The 16,183-nt window shown below is 38.0% G+C and overlaps 1 protein-coding gene across 2 annotated transcripts; it reads right to left on the bottom strand.

Moving 5' to 3' along the window:
- Nucleotides 1–11,544: 11,544 nt before the first annotated feature.
- On the bottom strand, nucleotides 11,545–15,768 carry LOC149789464 (uncharacterized). Of its 2 annotated transcripts, XR_016424361.1 has the most exons (3): nucleotides 15,594–15,768; nucleotides 12,831–13,173; nucleotides 11,545–11,771 (listed from the first exon to the last, which is right to left on the bottom strand). XR_016424361.1 is itself a non-coding variant. In XM_089975557.1 (2 exons), the coding sequence occupies exons 1-2, from the start codon at nucleotides 15,662–15,664 to the stop codon at nucleotides 12,900–12,902; spliced, it is 345 nt and encodes a 114-aa protein (XP_089831683.1). In that variant the 5' UTR covers nucleotides 15,665–15,768; the 3' UTR covers nucleotides 12,207–12,899. The 2 variants fall into 2 exon arrangements, 1 of the variants encoding a protein (XP_089831683.1); XM_089975557.1 differs by lacking the exon at nucleotides 11,545–11,771 and having other exon boundaries at nucleotides 12,207–13,173.
- Between the last annotated feature and the right edge of the window lie 415 nt (nucleotides 15,769–16,183).

The raw sequence follows: 16,183 nt of genomic DNA, 5'->3' as shown, positions 1-16,183 counted from the left end.
CTGTTATCGTTGTTACGGTTATGGGAAATCTTAATGCTTTTTCTAGCTCGGCAACATCGCTTATTGACGCTCCTGTGTGTCTGACCCGCTCAGCCCACGCTGTTATTTTGGACTGTCTTAACGCAGTCAAACCGTTTTCCCGCAACGCATTTTTAAAATGTTCCATTACTCGCTCGGCTACACAATTCAGCCCTAACGACGAAGTCGTCAACGACGTAGTCGTCCTCATCGGGATGAGTTTATCAATTTTTGGTTTTTTTATCGGATAGATTCCATAAATGACTGCGGTCACAGGATATGCTCGAGCGTAATATGGTTTATCAATCCCGGTCAGCGCTCCTGGTTTGGAATCTTTACTTAACAGAACATTCTTTCCGCTAGCAAGGACAGGGTCGAGTTTGTCACGGATAATCCATGTATCAGAATCTGCTTGCACAATAAATTTTATTCTGAAAAAATATTTCCGACTACTTTGATATCCATCAAAGAGGTAATCAATAATTGTTTTCGCTCGTGCATCATTCATTGTAGCATCGATGCCTCCGTCAACGACATTGACACTTTCGGTGTCGCGTATAATTTTAAATGACAACCATACGTGAAATGCGCCGTCGTCGCGGAATTCTTTTTTGGCATTCCTGATAATATCAAACAGATCAGTCAGGTCTCGTCGTCGCGAGTCAGGGGTTAGTCTGTCAAGATCAAATCTCCCGGTGCCAAAGGTAGATAATCTTTCAAATTCCTCCATATTATATTTAAGACAAATATTTAAATAAGAAAATATTATATATAGAATGAATAAATGCAAGTGGTTTCAAGTTGGGTACGTAATTCCTTGTAATAAATCCTGCAGAGGTGAATTCTGCAGAAACCATTCCCAAAGCGTTCGAAGGGGGAGTTTAGGACCAATACCATGTCTGCGATGTGGTGTTGGGGTCAGGGGTAAAAAACAGTTATGTGCAAATGCGAAGGAAAACGATACCGTGAACTAAAGAGATATTACAACAAAAAAAAAATAACGATGTTGCGTTGAAATCCGAGCGCGATTATTTAAATAAGTTTTCAGACAAATTATAAATTAGACAAATATTTTATTATATAAATGAGTAAAAAATTTGTCCCACATCCAACCATTAAAATTTACGAAGCGAATCTTGATGGAATAGTCAGAAATAGCAGGTTGAAAAAACCAGTTGGTTTTGTTAATAATTCTGGTTATCTAATGTTTGCTGTTGGGAAAAAGAAGTATTATAATCACAGGTTCGCGTTCGAGTGTTTCTTTGGAAAGATCAAAGACGGTCTTGTAACTGATCACATTGATGGACAAAGACTTAATAATAATTTATCCAATCTAAGGGCTATCACACAAAGCCAAAATTGTAGGGCTGGTAATACTGGCCGTGGTAATAAGAGCGCCAAGAGAGTTGTATCCATAAATGTAGATACAAATGAAGAAATAATATTTCAATCGATGAACTCAGCTGGCAAATATTTTGATATTTGCGTACCCTCGGTACGAAAAGTCGCAGAAAAAAGATACAAATCCGCTCTGTCAAAAAATATAATAAGCAGAAAAATGTTTTTCATTATCACTAAAATCCGAGAATTTCCAATGGGAGATAACTCCGTTAAGTATATCTCATGCAATTAGTTTCCTCCCTTTGTCAATGTGCAACACTCCTTGAGATGTCATTGTGGGTAAATTTATCCAGCGCGACTTGCGGTATTTTTTTTACAGCTGGTCTATAACAGTTCCGCGTTCACAAATACAGGTATTTTTCAAATCAGAATTTAAATTCAGCTTAGAATTTAAATTAACGATATACACTACAGACGGATAAATGGTTCTCCGTGTACAGGTAACAGGATCTCCAATTACTTCCCCTTTGACTTTGTCAAAGTGACGAGGTCAAAGTGACTTTTGTCAAAGTGACTTTGCCAAGGTGACTTTGTTAAACACGGGCGGATGTATAATTTTTTTCGTGGATAAAATCTTTATTTTATTACACTTGTTTGGTTTTATGGTTCATCTGTTTTTTCCACACGATCATATTTAAGAAAAAAACAAATAAAATATTTTAAACAAGTCACGCCCATCGCGTGAGCTATTTTTGAACTTTCAAGTATTAGTCGGTTTATATACAATACGATCTTATTAGAAGACGGAGTCTTCGAAGTTCAACAGCAATATCCGCTCATGGCGGATGCTTTTTGTGTCATCCACGGGCTGATTTGGGGGGGAATGGTATACCCGCTGTTGAGTGTAGAAAATGACTCCGTTAGGATAAGTCGTCTTACTGTAAATACTATATGTTGTGCCGTCCTTAGTTACTACTGTAAATACTATATGTTGTGCTGTCCTATTGTAAACTTGCTAAAATGCGGTGGCAATTTAGGAGCTTTACAAATGTAAATATTATGTATAATAGTGTAAATACTATGTGTCTGTACCGTCCTAGGATAAGTTAGAATTAAGTTATAGATGCTCGTTGAACCTTCTGCTCACATGGGATTGTAAATACTATATCTTGTACTGTCCTTACTATAAATAATGTAAATACTATATGTTGTGCTGTCCTATTGTAAGTTTGCGGTGACAATTTAGGAGCTTTACAAATGTAAATAGTGTAAATACTTGTCCCTGTATAAACCCGCTAGGATATCATTTGGTAAGCTAGGGGTTCACATGGGGAATGTCTCGTCGCTCGCAAACACACCCTCTGGGCTCTCTAGACTGTTATTTGACAGGTTAGGGGCTCACACGGGGGTTGTGTTTCCGCTCCTGAGTTTGGTACCTATCATATGATAAGCTAGAGACTCAAAGGAGATGTGGAGTCTTTTTTTCTTTTAAATATATAATATGAATATATATATATATATATATATATATATATATATATATATATATATATATATATATATATATATATGAATTACGAAAATATCAATAATGTGATTGTTGCTATTAAAAAATTAGAAGAGCGCGGATTTAATATATCACTAAATTCTGAAACAATTATGTCTGATTTTGAATCACTACATGAAGCTAAATGCGCAGGGCGTTATATTCTTCCTGCTCAGTATCGATTGATAAAAAGAATTCAAAATAATTTGTATAAATCGCTGGCTACAGTAGAAGTAGAACAAATAAATGAATTTGTTTCATTGTCTCTTGCAATTGAAAAGATTATGTTGGCATTGGCTCAAGAGTATGAAATGAAAAAGATAATAAATACGCCGGTTAGAAAATTGAAAAGTTGTATGTCCGCTGACAAAGTCAACGACGAAGTCAAGGATGACAAAGTCAAAGACGACGAGGAAGTAAATATCTCACCTTGATTTACCTGGAAATGAAATCGAAAGTAAAAAAATATATCACTTTTTTTTACTTCCTCGTCAGCGCGATAGTAGTTTCCTTAGTCGGTGGGGTTTAATGCAGGAACATGCATAATTGAGAATTTGATCTCTGTCGCATACAATTGAAATAATATGCTCTCGTCTGAGACTATCTAACTGTTGCTGTGTTAGTAAGAAATCTTCGTCTCCGTATTCGTCAATAATGAATTTAACGTTAATTCTTCTTCTGCAAATGCAGCCCTAACTGCTTGCTCGAGCGCTTGTTTGTCATATACGAAAACATCTGTGTGGTAGTACATATTTGAGATTTATAAATCTAATCTAAGATCTAAATACGCGTATATATTCGAGGATTTGATGTATACCGCAATGCGCGATCACAACATGATCTTTTGATAGTCGCTGTAGTTGCACATCAGTCAGTATAAAATCGTCATTACCGTATATATCAACAATTATTATTTCCGGGGTAACTTTTCCGGTTTTGACAGCTTCATCAAGAAGTTCTTTATTATGTATGAAACATTTCACGCGGTGATACATTATATAATACTTGCTTGATTAATTGTGAAATCGTGGAAGTCTTCTGCGATTTTCGGTATTTTTTTTGTCTCATGATTTTTACTAGTAAACACCTAGCAAATCGGGCAGTGTGCACAAAATATATATAAAATAAAATATTTTTACTGGAAAATCGTGGAAGTCTTCGACTTCTAGGATTTCACCCTGATTTTATCAGGAGACTAACATGTAGTGTTTCATTCCGTAAATCAAGAGGATTCCCACGCTGGTCTGTCAGCGCGAAATTTATTCTGGTCAGCCACGGATTATGACATCGTAGATAGACCTGATTGATTGGCTCTTGCACAATCAGAAATCCAGGTGGTTCTTTCGGAGTAAATGAATAAAGAATAAATCCTTGCTGGGCTTGATTTGATATTGCCGTGTCTGTGCTGTAACTGCCATCGATGACATCACACACAAGATTGACCGCGACCACTTCAGTTATATTTACGATGCCCGGGCAAACATGCCGGCCTTGCCCTTCGGGGTTATTGTTATGTCTGAAGATAGTTGGCTCCGGTAGTGATCGCCTGTGTTGTGCGAGTATGTCATCGAAGGACTCATTGATGAGGTCGGTGACGGATTGTTTCAACTCGGGCACGTTGTATCCGGGAAATTTAAAATTTGGCAGCGTGGCTTCCGTCAGTGAATAATGGTGTAGAAATTGTTGCTTATAACGATTTGTGCCATCAGTATGATCAATTGTTGCCTGAATTACTTGCCGGTTAATATATTACATGTCGGCGGCAAGCTGATTTAATATTTCAATCCGCGTAATAATTTCGCTGCGTGAACTTGCTATATAAAAAAGATGTTCTTGGAATAGCCGCCGTAGCTGCGTTAGTTGTGTTTCATGTAACGCCTTAATTATTTTAAAATTTTTAATAATATAGTTTAGGTCAATAGCATAGACTCTATCCCTTAAGGACTTCGTTCAAAATAAAAATCCCACCGAATATTGTCCGCACTGTATAAGCCAATTCTGCTACCCAACGTTGCGCTTTTTACACCATCCAGATTTCCCCTGTATGACGGGGTAATTTCATGGTATGATTGTGAGTGACATAGTCAGACTTCTTTGGCGCTGGTGGTATTGGTTGTGCCGGTGGAGCGACTTCAGGCCATCCTAACACTGTTCTGACTGAGCTGTTATATATATCCACGGTGTAGTCTGGGGTGTTTATTTCGTTGGCTCATGAACAGTTATTGTTATTTTGGATTCCTTTGTTGTGATGTTTTTTATTCGACGTTGTAATTCCTCATTGATTTCTTCGATTTGACAAGACCCGGTTGGTAACCCAATGACGTTCCAGTCTGGTGTGCCATCGGGTTTATTTTTGTATGCAAACACAAACGAATTATTTGCTGGTAATCCACCAAACGACGCTGATCTGATATTGGGCCAACTGTGATATACTCGTAATTGTGCTAATGCGATGTCGCTTACTGGAATCGCAGTTGGAAAATTAATACTAAATTTTGGTTTAGTTGAGGTTACTGTTAACAAAGATGTTCGCGCCGGGCTTGTATTTGCGACTATCTGCTGAAGTAATTCCGTTGACATTGTTGTTATTTATCTGCTGTCGTTTCAAATCGAAGTACTTTATACCCTGAGTATAATCGTTGTATATCTTTGCCATTTGCGCGAATTCGGAATCTGATATTGTTGTATCGTCGAGACTAGATGATATCAGCGCCAACAATTTCGAGTAGGTGTGTGTGGCCGCGCTGTTTAACTTTTCATATTCGTGCAATTTTGTTAGCGCACACCAGGATATTTTTTCGCGATAATATTAGCAATTCCTGCAATGGTCGTTGATGTTGAAACTGTAATTGCGACCACGACAGTGGCCGTTGCCACCGCTGTCACTGGTGTCAGCGCTGATAATAATACTCCCGTAGATGCAACTATCGCGGATACCGAATACACTATTGTGTCTAACACGGTTACACGCCGTTTGTATTTTTTTACCTTTGCTGTGTATTTGTTAATGGTATTTTTTTAACTCTGACTGCCATTCGCGTACCTGATTATATCTGTATTGTTGCGCTGTTGACTTCGTCGTTGACTTCGTCGTTGAGGCCATTTTATTATTTTACGCAGTAACCAATTGAGGCGTTTCAGCTACAAATTCCAAACACCACCAGTAAGATGTTGCGGTTAATTTCTTGTCGGCGGATTCCAGTATAAATGTTTCTTCGGTTCCGCTATTTAATATGATAGTCACAACCCCGGAATACTTGTCGGTGGAATGTCTCCAGGGATATGTTGTGAAGATTTCAAATTTAGCGGCACTGAACACAGACAGCCTGTGCACTCCAGTGCCTGTTGCTGTATATTTGATAGTATTATTTTGTCGAGACCATGTTGCAAATCCAGATGATACCGTTTATACTATGTTGGTGTTATGCCCGGGAGTAACTCCAGTGGGGACTTTAATCAAACTGGTTTTGTTGACGATCACAGGAATCCCCGGTACGATGTTTTGTTGTGTTTATTTAATCGTGTAAATGTTGGTCTTGATATCAGAAAGTTTTATGTCGATGACGGGAGGGGTTCCAAAACACTTATCCGTGGCATCATCGGTTTTTTGATAATTTCTGCGAAATCTTGTAAACGCGCCCACGTGAACATCATACTCAGCCCGCAACGTGGATAATTTACCGTCAATGGCGCTAGCGCCTTTGTCAACATATTGTTCATTTGCGGCATCTTCCGACGATGTTGGATCCGCTAACATAGTTATTTTGTTACCGTTGAGATTGAGTTCACCTGTCATTGTATCACCGGTCTTTTTTACACGTTCCCCTGTAGCTTTTTGCGTATCATCTCGCAACGCCGCGATTGATATCAGCGAATCTCTAATTTTTCCGCTTTCAGTGAACACAGGGATGTTACCCGGAGTAGCTCCAATAACCATACGAATTATTTCATGCCATTTGATATCGCTGGTTTTGAATTTTCCGTGTCGGTCCTGAAAAATAACAACCTCATCTGGGTCTATCCCGGTCAGACTTAAAAGATTATCGATTTCATCTTTGGTCGCATATTTTGATAAATCCACGTCGGCGCGCTTCACTTTTCTGTCGAGAAGAGATCTTCCGTAAATATCAACCATTATTTGATAGGAAACTGTTTAAATCGACCCATGGTATACTCGTGCACGACCTTGTGAGGTGGTTTGGTTGACGCTGATATCGCATCAAGAACATTCAATACTTCACGCCACATATCGGAGGATCGGTTAGTGTTTGTGTTGGTAGAGTTGAGTACCAAACTTTCGACCCTGACCCTGACTTTGTCAGGGGAATGTCTTTTGTATATCGGAGAAATTCAACTAGTGGTGCTAACCCATACGAATCAAAATAGATGATTCCACGTGGATCGATCGCGTAAGCAACCCAGTGAGTTCCTGGACCATCACTGTTATCAAGATTAATAATTCCGGTTTCTGGATTATTCGGTTGTTGTGGTAATTGATCTCGCATAAAGACGCCTCTGAAATTTTTTATTTTTAACTGTTTAACAGCATCGAGCAAATCAAAATTTGACTTTGGTGTGAAAATGCTAGCTTTGAAAACACTTTGTGTTTTTAAAACATTTTTGGGTACCATGACGCCGGAGTTCCTGGAAGTCTTAGCCCTGATCCGCGAGCGGATCTCCCCTTTTTTTGGTATCCTTTCCCTGTGGCTTTCTTTAGTGCCATTCCAGCAGCGGTTCCAACAGCTCCTAACGCGGCGGCTTTAGCAACAGCTGGGTCAGCAGCAATCAGTGCTGATATTGCTGCGAGAAGAGGAAATATACCGCCGGTTTTAACCATATCTTTGACCGCGGCTGGAGAGAAATTAAGTTGAGTTCCAGTTTTCGCCTGCTTTGCTTTATTGAAATGTTTTAGTTGGGTTTTAGTTAATGACAGTTTGTTTGGACCGCCCATTAGCTGATCATTTTTTAGCGTTATCGTTGTCCCACATGTGCTCGCGTTTTTCGATTGTAATTTTTTCACCTGACCAGGAGTCAGAGTGACATTAACGTGACTGTATGACATTTCTTATAACTTTGCGATTGATCTAATTGTCTACATATTGTTTCAACAATGTCGGAAAACTACATGTTTTCCACTGGTGCATCAACGATTCTCATTCGGCCACTAATACCTTCAAGCAACATTGCTTTATCGCTGAGGATGACCGCGATTGCTGTAATCACCGTGAACAGCTGCATGAGCAGGATCAGGGACTGGTAACGCGCCGACACGAGCTCGGAAGTGAATATCAACAACAGACTGCTTGGACAAGTCAAGATGTTCCAGCGAAAAGTAATAAATCGGATACAAACTTGTGAAATCAAGTTGTGATATTTGCGTACCAGTATCTATATTTAGGTTACGCGCGAGGAATGTCAGCCAACGATGATATGCGCGCGCCACGTGATTATTTGTATAACTCAGTGATATATCTTCGGATGGTTCTTGCTGACCGTTTATTCTCAACGAAACCTCAGTAACGTCAAGTTTGTCAAATATCATATGAGATTTTAGTTGATTATTTGTCCGGGAAACATCCTGCAGCGCAATAAAGATATGTCGTGGCGCAGAAACTCCCTGTTGTGATGCTATATGCCAAGTAAATACATCCCTGACTGGACTTGAGATGGTGTCTGTGGTTACTGCAAGCCATGATAACAACGATTTACCACCTTGATTCATAAAAGAAAGCAATCGAGGCTCTTCTGTGACCGATGGAGTTAGCACTGGCATCCACAGTGAAAGTTTTGTTAATGTTACCATACCAGCATCAGCAACACCATGTCCTCGCCAGATCGCATCATTGCTGTCGCCTTTTCTATGAAGCATAACTGTGTGTTTAGCTCCAAAGATGACCTTTCGGAAATCTCTGCAAAATCCAAAGATGTGAGTAAGTGGAATCCCACATGAGAAATTTCTGGTATTTCCTGACAGCATTGCTTGGCGTGTTGCAAATCCCAATTGTAAGTCGCGCTATCACCTCGTACAATATCAAAAGCAGCGCCTGGTCTAGCTTCGTATTCAGGACCATCAGCAACTGGCTGTGGATCAGATGCAGTATTTTGTGGTGTTCGTATTGTAGCATACCTGATATGATCGGCGCGGTCGGTAATATCCTTGGCAAACATCATTGATGGCCCAGCTGATCTTATGTAATCGTCAGAATATCTCGCTAGACCAATTATTGTTGTGGCAACATCGACATCATTTTGAATTATGTCGATATTTTTCCCATCAATCATGTATGCGGCGCTGCTAAACAATGCCATGATCCCGTTGTTGACAAAACCAACTCTGTCATTGGCGCCGTAGTTAGTACCATCCACCTTTGTAAGATTGCCTTCTACTTCAATAAACGCCTCAGATGGCAAGAAATATCTACTTGTATCGTGAACTTGAAGTTCAATACGCCCCTTCTGATCTGGATCTCGTGCATCATAGGAATAAAACTGATAATCACGCACCGATCTGTCTCGCTCGACTGGCTCATCTATATTGAAGGCTGTATCGGATATCAGTTTGAACATTTTATACTACTGCGTGTGATTTCAAATGGATGATCCCGCTATTAAATTTGCTGTAATATTTTTTTGCACGTCGGATTCCATCGCAGCTAGTTTTTGATTTGCAGCTTGATTTATTATTTTACTAACATTCGCGGGCATGGTTTCGGTGGTTGGTAATTTCACCGGTTTGCGTCTCATCAGTCGCGCTAGTCTTTCTTTGATTGCCGAGAGTGCCTTGCCAGCAGCACCAACAATTGCACCAGGAGCTTTTTCACCAACAACATTAATGGCTTTCATAGATAGCTGTTTTGCAAGAGGACCCAACTTTGGCGCTAATCCTGCAAATAATCGCTGAGCTGTATCGCCAAATCCATCACCGTAAGTTGCTCTATAGATTGGTAATCGTGAGTTTACTGCTCTGACCTGCACAGGTGTGTGTCTGTTACATATGACCATGTTATGTTATTGTCATGTGTCTAATCGCGGTAACCCATGTCACTATCAACGAGCTCATCGACGAGTTCTTGATACACATGAGCATCCATGATGCCACCTTGAAATAATCTCCGGCAAATATCAAAGGCCTCACTATTTATTTCCGGTGAGTTGTTTCCGGCACGTCTTCCTCCGATGAGAACTTCTAGCCGAGACCCATCATTGAAAATATTATCAGGGCAAGGAATTCCAAAACCACTGCCAGTGGGTGGTGGCTGAGATTTTTTACTTTTCTCCTCCTCCTGTTCAAGCTCTTCAAGTAATTGGTTAAAAGATTCATCCAGTTCAGGATTAGCAAAATCTACCCCCTCAACATCAGATGTTGGCGGCGGAGATGGATCAGGCACATCTGCATGTGGAACTGTTATCGACCGTGATGGTTTCTTGGGTCTTCCTAGTTTATTTTTTCTCTGTCTGCAACGGCGCAGGAAGTGAAAGGTCTATTTCAGGCTGTCGCACAGGGGAAGGTTGACGTCGTTTTGCTTGTTGTTTTTGCGCTTGTACTAATTTTTTTTCTTGTTGTTTTGCTCTCGTATTATTTTTTGCTGTTCTCGTTTTTCCGCCAGTTGCTGTTGACGCGTTATTTTTTGCTGTTTTTGCTGTTCTTGTTGTTCTTTATTGTAGTCGCTTATTCCATTAGCAAAAAATGGATAACCAACATCGGTTTTGTCTATGGTGTAGTCGTTTGTAGCTATTTTATACAACCAATCACCCCAATTATCTTTTTTGCACTTTTAACATACTCGGGTTTTAAATATTGATCTCGTCGCTGAACATTTTCGGCAGCAAACCTACCAAAATCATAACTACTATGGGCATCTGTCAAGGAAAATTCCTCAATTCGCTTTATACCCTCAGGAGTAAATCTTGATTTGAGATCAATTATTTTTCGTCTAGCAGGTTGCAGCGCGGATTCTTCTCGCAATACTTGAATAAGACTTTTTCCTTCTTCTGGCCCTCCAATAGCAGTTAAAACCTTTTCAGTGATTGCAGTAACAGGCTTAAATAATTCCTTTGCTTCAGTTGCATACTCAACTTGTGCTTGTTGTTGTAATTGCACATCCTTTTTAAACTTTTCCTTCACCGGTATATATATTTTTAAGTGCTTCTGCTCGCTCCCTAGACAACCTAGCTGTGTAAGATTCTGAGTGTACCATTATTTGGTATAAGTAATTTTTAATTTATGTCCTCGAGTCGGGTTAGATACAATTTTTAACTAGAGAGCAGCAGAGAAGGGCGACGACAACAGCGACAATGATGACTTCGTCATTGTGTTTACAGCATCAATGCGTTTTATAAAGGACTATTTCAACGTCTGGCAGATGTAGGCGGCGACCTCTCGAACTAGAGAGCAGCAGAGAGGGCGGAACAATACCGAGTGTTTTCGCAAGATAGACCCTTGTATTAGCAGAAATAGTTGTATAGGTAGATATTTTCATGAGATAACCCTTCAAGTCAGCAGAGAAAGCCTATTTTGTCATGTTTACTGACTGGAGGGTTTATTTTGTGAAAAGAATCACTCTATCTAAAATGTTCTCGATAGAAGGCTCTGTTAAGCGAAATAGTTTGTAGGATTTGCCCTCTCTGCTGCTCATATCTTTAGAATAGCCGTTTAATGTGTATTTAATGACACATACCTTTAAGAGGTCCTAGTGATTTTAGTTTCAAAGTCATAAAGAACAATGAAAAAGATAAGAAAGATGATTCACTTAGTCAATCATTAAAAAATGACTTAAACTTTAAAAACTTGCGTATTACAAATTTAGCAGATCGTGTAGAACAAAACTTTATAATGCAGGTTTTGTATCTTGTGTTTAATCTAGAGAACAAGCTAATATATTATCAGCTAAGAATTAGTCTCACAGAAAACCCCATAGGAAAATGACTTCGAAGGCTGTAATTGAAATATAGCAAACTTACAGGATAATCTGAATGAATGTACAATTATATCTACAAAGCAATATATATATATATATATATATATATATATATATATATATATATATATATATATATATATATATATATATATATATATATATCAGATTGAAGTGATTAAATAAAAGAATAAAAGAATTAGGCAGAGAGAATTTAGTAAATTTTGACAAATCATTAATTTGCAGACATAGATAAGAGACAGCTCGTACTATACAGATCAAACACTTCAATATCATCTTATATTTTTTTCTTTTGTACAAAAACGTAATGGCGAATTAGATAAAACTGTTAAACGATTAAAAATTATTTTAATGATGTTGAAGAAAATATCGCAACGGAAGCAAATGAAAATCTAACCATAACCTAATCTAAAGAAATTAAAAAGAGCCGAAAGCAAAAATGAATTAATGATATCCTAGATCACAATATAACAACAGAAGTGAAAGAATTTCAAACAGAAATAATTACTGATATAAATAACAAGACTTTAGTAATAATTGAAATAGTTGATGTAGTTAAATAAGAAATATAGAAATCATTAACCAAATTAAACACAGATTTAATAATAAAGACTTCCACAATTAATTGTATTAATTCATGGTTGAATGGTCCTAATACATTGTTTGATTCATTGGATGATGGGCTTTCAGATCTTAAAATAACAGCATCAAGCGCATGCAGTGTTCATGGACTACCTATTAATTCAACACCTGTGTAAAACTGGACAACAATTTGAAACATGAAACAGGAACGTAGAAATAAACTCATTTTAGGTCATACAAGCAACGTTTATTTAATATGCAGTGATAAATAAATACCTCTGTAGAAAATTAAGTCGTTCTAAATTAAAAATCGGATTGATCTCCAGGAATTTCAACACTCGATATCTTATTTAGTACATTGCTTAGTAGGTTCCTTAGTGGTTCACATCATCCGTCATAGGGAGGTCTTTCTTTAGGACATTTTAAAAGGCATTCTTATTCCCTAATACTTGACTGGTAAGCTGCGTGTACTGCTAATCATTCCCAGCAATCTCCAACCTGCAACTTTTTTCGGGAGTGCTTCCAACCTGGCCTCCAACTGTACAACTTGCGGATACAGGTGCATTGGCTGGCTGAACCTTCCCCGTAAATGAGTATGTAGGTTCTTCTCCAAAGCCGCCCCCGATCTTTGCATCTATTCTTCCCCCACCGTCTCTTCCGAATTTCTCAACATGACTGTTAACTGACCAGCTGGGTTTAGCAGCGCCTCCTCCCAGTGGAATGTTAATTGAAGCACGTATTCCCCAACTTAAAAAGAATAAAGAAATCATGCATTTCGTTAAGTTTAATATAGGTATGTCGAAATAAACAGGAAAATATTCCGTATATACTGTAATAAGCTTTGTACTGTAGTAAGAATAGCTACATATCAAACTGCCATTTAACTTTTTGAAATGAATCTATCTATTTTTATCAAATAACATATCTGACCTTTGAAATCCAGATGTTGACCTGTTTCCACAACAATATTGGGCAATATTTGTAACAATCCACGATGGCGATATTTTTTTCTTACTGTAATAAATTTCAGCATCCCGTTATCAATTCACATGTCTGACTCCATTAGCTTGACACAGGTAGTGTGATATTGAACGCATTTAATTTATCCAGAGCCAGTTAGAATAGGACATAAAAATTAATACATCGTCTTTGTCGACTCAGAAAGTTTTATGTCCTTAACCATTCGGGGTTTCATCAGAAGTATTTGACTATTCACTGTTTGCCAAGAATATAGTGTCATAGAACTTTCCCAAGTAAAATGCTTTTATTTAACACCCCTCCTCTGTTTCTTCTATTAAATATCGGCAACACAATCACATTTAAAAAGTAGAAGAGAAAATATGTAATATACACTACTGTCGTGTTCATTTTGCATTTTAATAAGCTAGCGACATTTATAAATATCCTTTTCGAAAGTTTTTTTTGTGTGTCTTCCTAAATCATTTGCCACAAACCATATATATAATTCAAGTTAGAGAATCATGTCCCGCCCATGTGGAAATTAAATCCGGGTCCCCGAGTCACGCTACCTATCGCCAATGTATATACAACTTCGAATTTTCTTGGGAAATACGAGCATTCATTAATGGAAAATATGTGCTTCAATAGACGTTATATTTCGTTTACATTCACTTGCTAACTTCTCTTGTCATACGCTTTTTTGTGGATGAGCAAAATTAATTTTAGTAGAACAGAAAAGAAGAAGTTTGCTGCCATTATTCGTACTTCTATGCTAAGTCGCCTATACATTTACTGAAGCACGTTCCTTACTGACAAATATTAACAAAGAATGTTCTACGTCCACTGTTAATGGAAAACCCAGTTTCAAGGCTGACGCTTTCTGGGCAAAAGACGGGAAAATATCTCATGCTTTGTTTTACCTGAATACATCAACAGGCAGAGAAATTGTATAGTTTCATTTTCGTTTTTAATTGATGTGTAATACTTAGATTTCATGACGATGGGTTTATAATCTAGTCTTTGCAGATAATCTAAAAAGAAGACAAACGGAGTACTGAGTTCCAAAAATCGCTACATGCTTTTATACAATAAACGACCTAATGTCAGAAATTGGATGCCAAATATATCACAACAATTAAATTATTATTGCTCTTTCTCAGCCTATTTGCACACGTATATAGTGGCCCTTTCTCCGAACTCAAAGGAACTGACGAATTGTTAGAACCGAAATGATCACAACTACTCATAATGATTCAATTTTCTGTTTAAGTGCTGGCTTTTGGTTTTCAAACAATTCACGATTTGCTAGAGATACAGGTCGGTCGATTTTTTAAATTTCACGCAGATTGATTGCGTAAACATGAGGTTGCTACAAATGAAATTTATACATGTTTCAAAACGTAAACTGTCTTGGCATTTTAGCATTAGAGGAAGCCGAACGATATTGTAAATGCCCTTTAAGGCTCAACTCCTACTTCACAAGGACACAATTACCATTAGAGTGGCACAATTCTTCTTAGCAAGATAAACCTAACACTGCAAAAACGCTTCTACTCCTATATTTTTTCAAGCATTTACATAAATATAGCATGGAAGCCTTAATATTCCTAACTAATAAATATGGCAAAGAAGTCTTAATAGTATAAATTAGAAAATCATGTAGCAGGCTACCTTTCACTATTTTTTTCAGATCCTTTACGTTTGTTTGTAGCTGCAGTAAGTTCGTATTGTTGATTTTAGTTCGTTTCCAGTGAATATTCGTTCGTTTTCGCTCATTTACTTTCGTTTAATGAGATTAGGTAAATCCTTTTCGAGGACCGTGCAATAAGAGAAAGCGAAATTAAAAGCATAAATGTGTTTTAAGGCTGACTAATTCAAATAAGCTTCTTACTTTATAAGGACTCACTTAAGATGACAGCAGGGAGCAGGGCCAAACAGTGGGATAGAGAACACGCTAAGCACACAATTTGTCATTACATAACACTTTACGGTTTGACGGATGCTAGACTGGTAAGCGGTGCATTAGACTTTTGAAGAAACAACAACTAACAGCTTGTGGTAAATAGGTGGAGTATAAGAATTCATCAGATTAGATCAAAATAGAATAACACGGTATTGGTTTTGATTAAAGTCTTTCAATATTGACATTCAGCTTTAACATTTAACGTAAGCTTCAAGTTTGAAATAATTCTGAATTTGATACTTACTTTTTAGCTGGAGTCGGAAATACCGTTAGGAAAAACGAGATCAGAAGAACCAGCAATTTAGATTCATCCATTCCTTCTGAAAGGTCCTAGTCAGTTTCGGAACACGAAACGGATTTTTTACAAAAACCCAAGACGGTCCTATATGTATCCATTTACCCTTCCGTCATCGACCAAAATAACTACATGAAAGATTCCCTCCTCTCCATCGCTAACATAAATAGTTATCTGCATGCCTCAAAATGAAAGTACGAGTGTATGCTGGAATGAGATACATATCGTATACACATTTATAAGGTGTAGAAGGGAACAAAAGTTATTCCAAAGAGAATATTATTGAATAAGTTCTGTGTCTCCCATTAAATTAGGTTTCCATGGCTGTGTCTTGATTGTAGCATAATGTTGTGAAAAGGGATCGTGGTATTATAATGCTGTGAAATGGGATCGACGTTGTTCCAATCCTGCCCACTGCTCCCTCACCCCCTCCCCTCCCCCTCCCCTCCCACTCCACCCCCTCCCAACTATAACCACACTTGTTCAGCATTAAATGATGGATATATACATGAAATAATATTTACCGTCAGGGCATAGAG

The sequence above is a fragment of the Sinohyriopsis cumingii genome, chromosome 11 (assembly GCF_028554795.1).
Source record: "Sinohyriopsis cumingii isolate HCF-2022 chromosome 11, ASM2855479v2, whole genome shotgun sequence".
In the NCBI taxonomy this organism is placed as follows: domain Eukaryota; kingdom Metazoa; phylum Mollusca; class Bivalvia; order Unionida; family Unionidae; genus Sinohyriopsis; species Sinohyriopsis cumingii.
Note: the sequence above shows the minus strand (reverse complement) of the source record. Positions and strands in the feature narration are given on the sequence as shown.

Coding starts and splice junctions, on each gene's coding strand:
- LOC149789464 (XM_089975557.1), bottom strand. CDS start 15,664: ATGGATGAATCTAAATTGCTGGTTCTTCTGATCTCGTTTTTCCTAACG. Junction 13,174..15,593: donor TTTCCGACTCCAGCTAAAAA/GTAAGTATCAAA, acceptor ATTCTTTTTAAG/TTGGGGAATACGTGCTTCAA.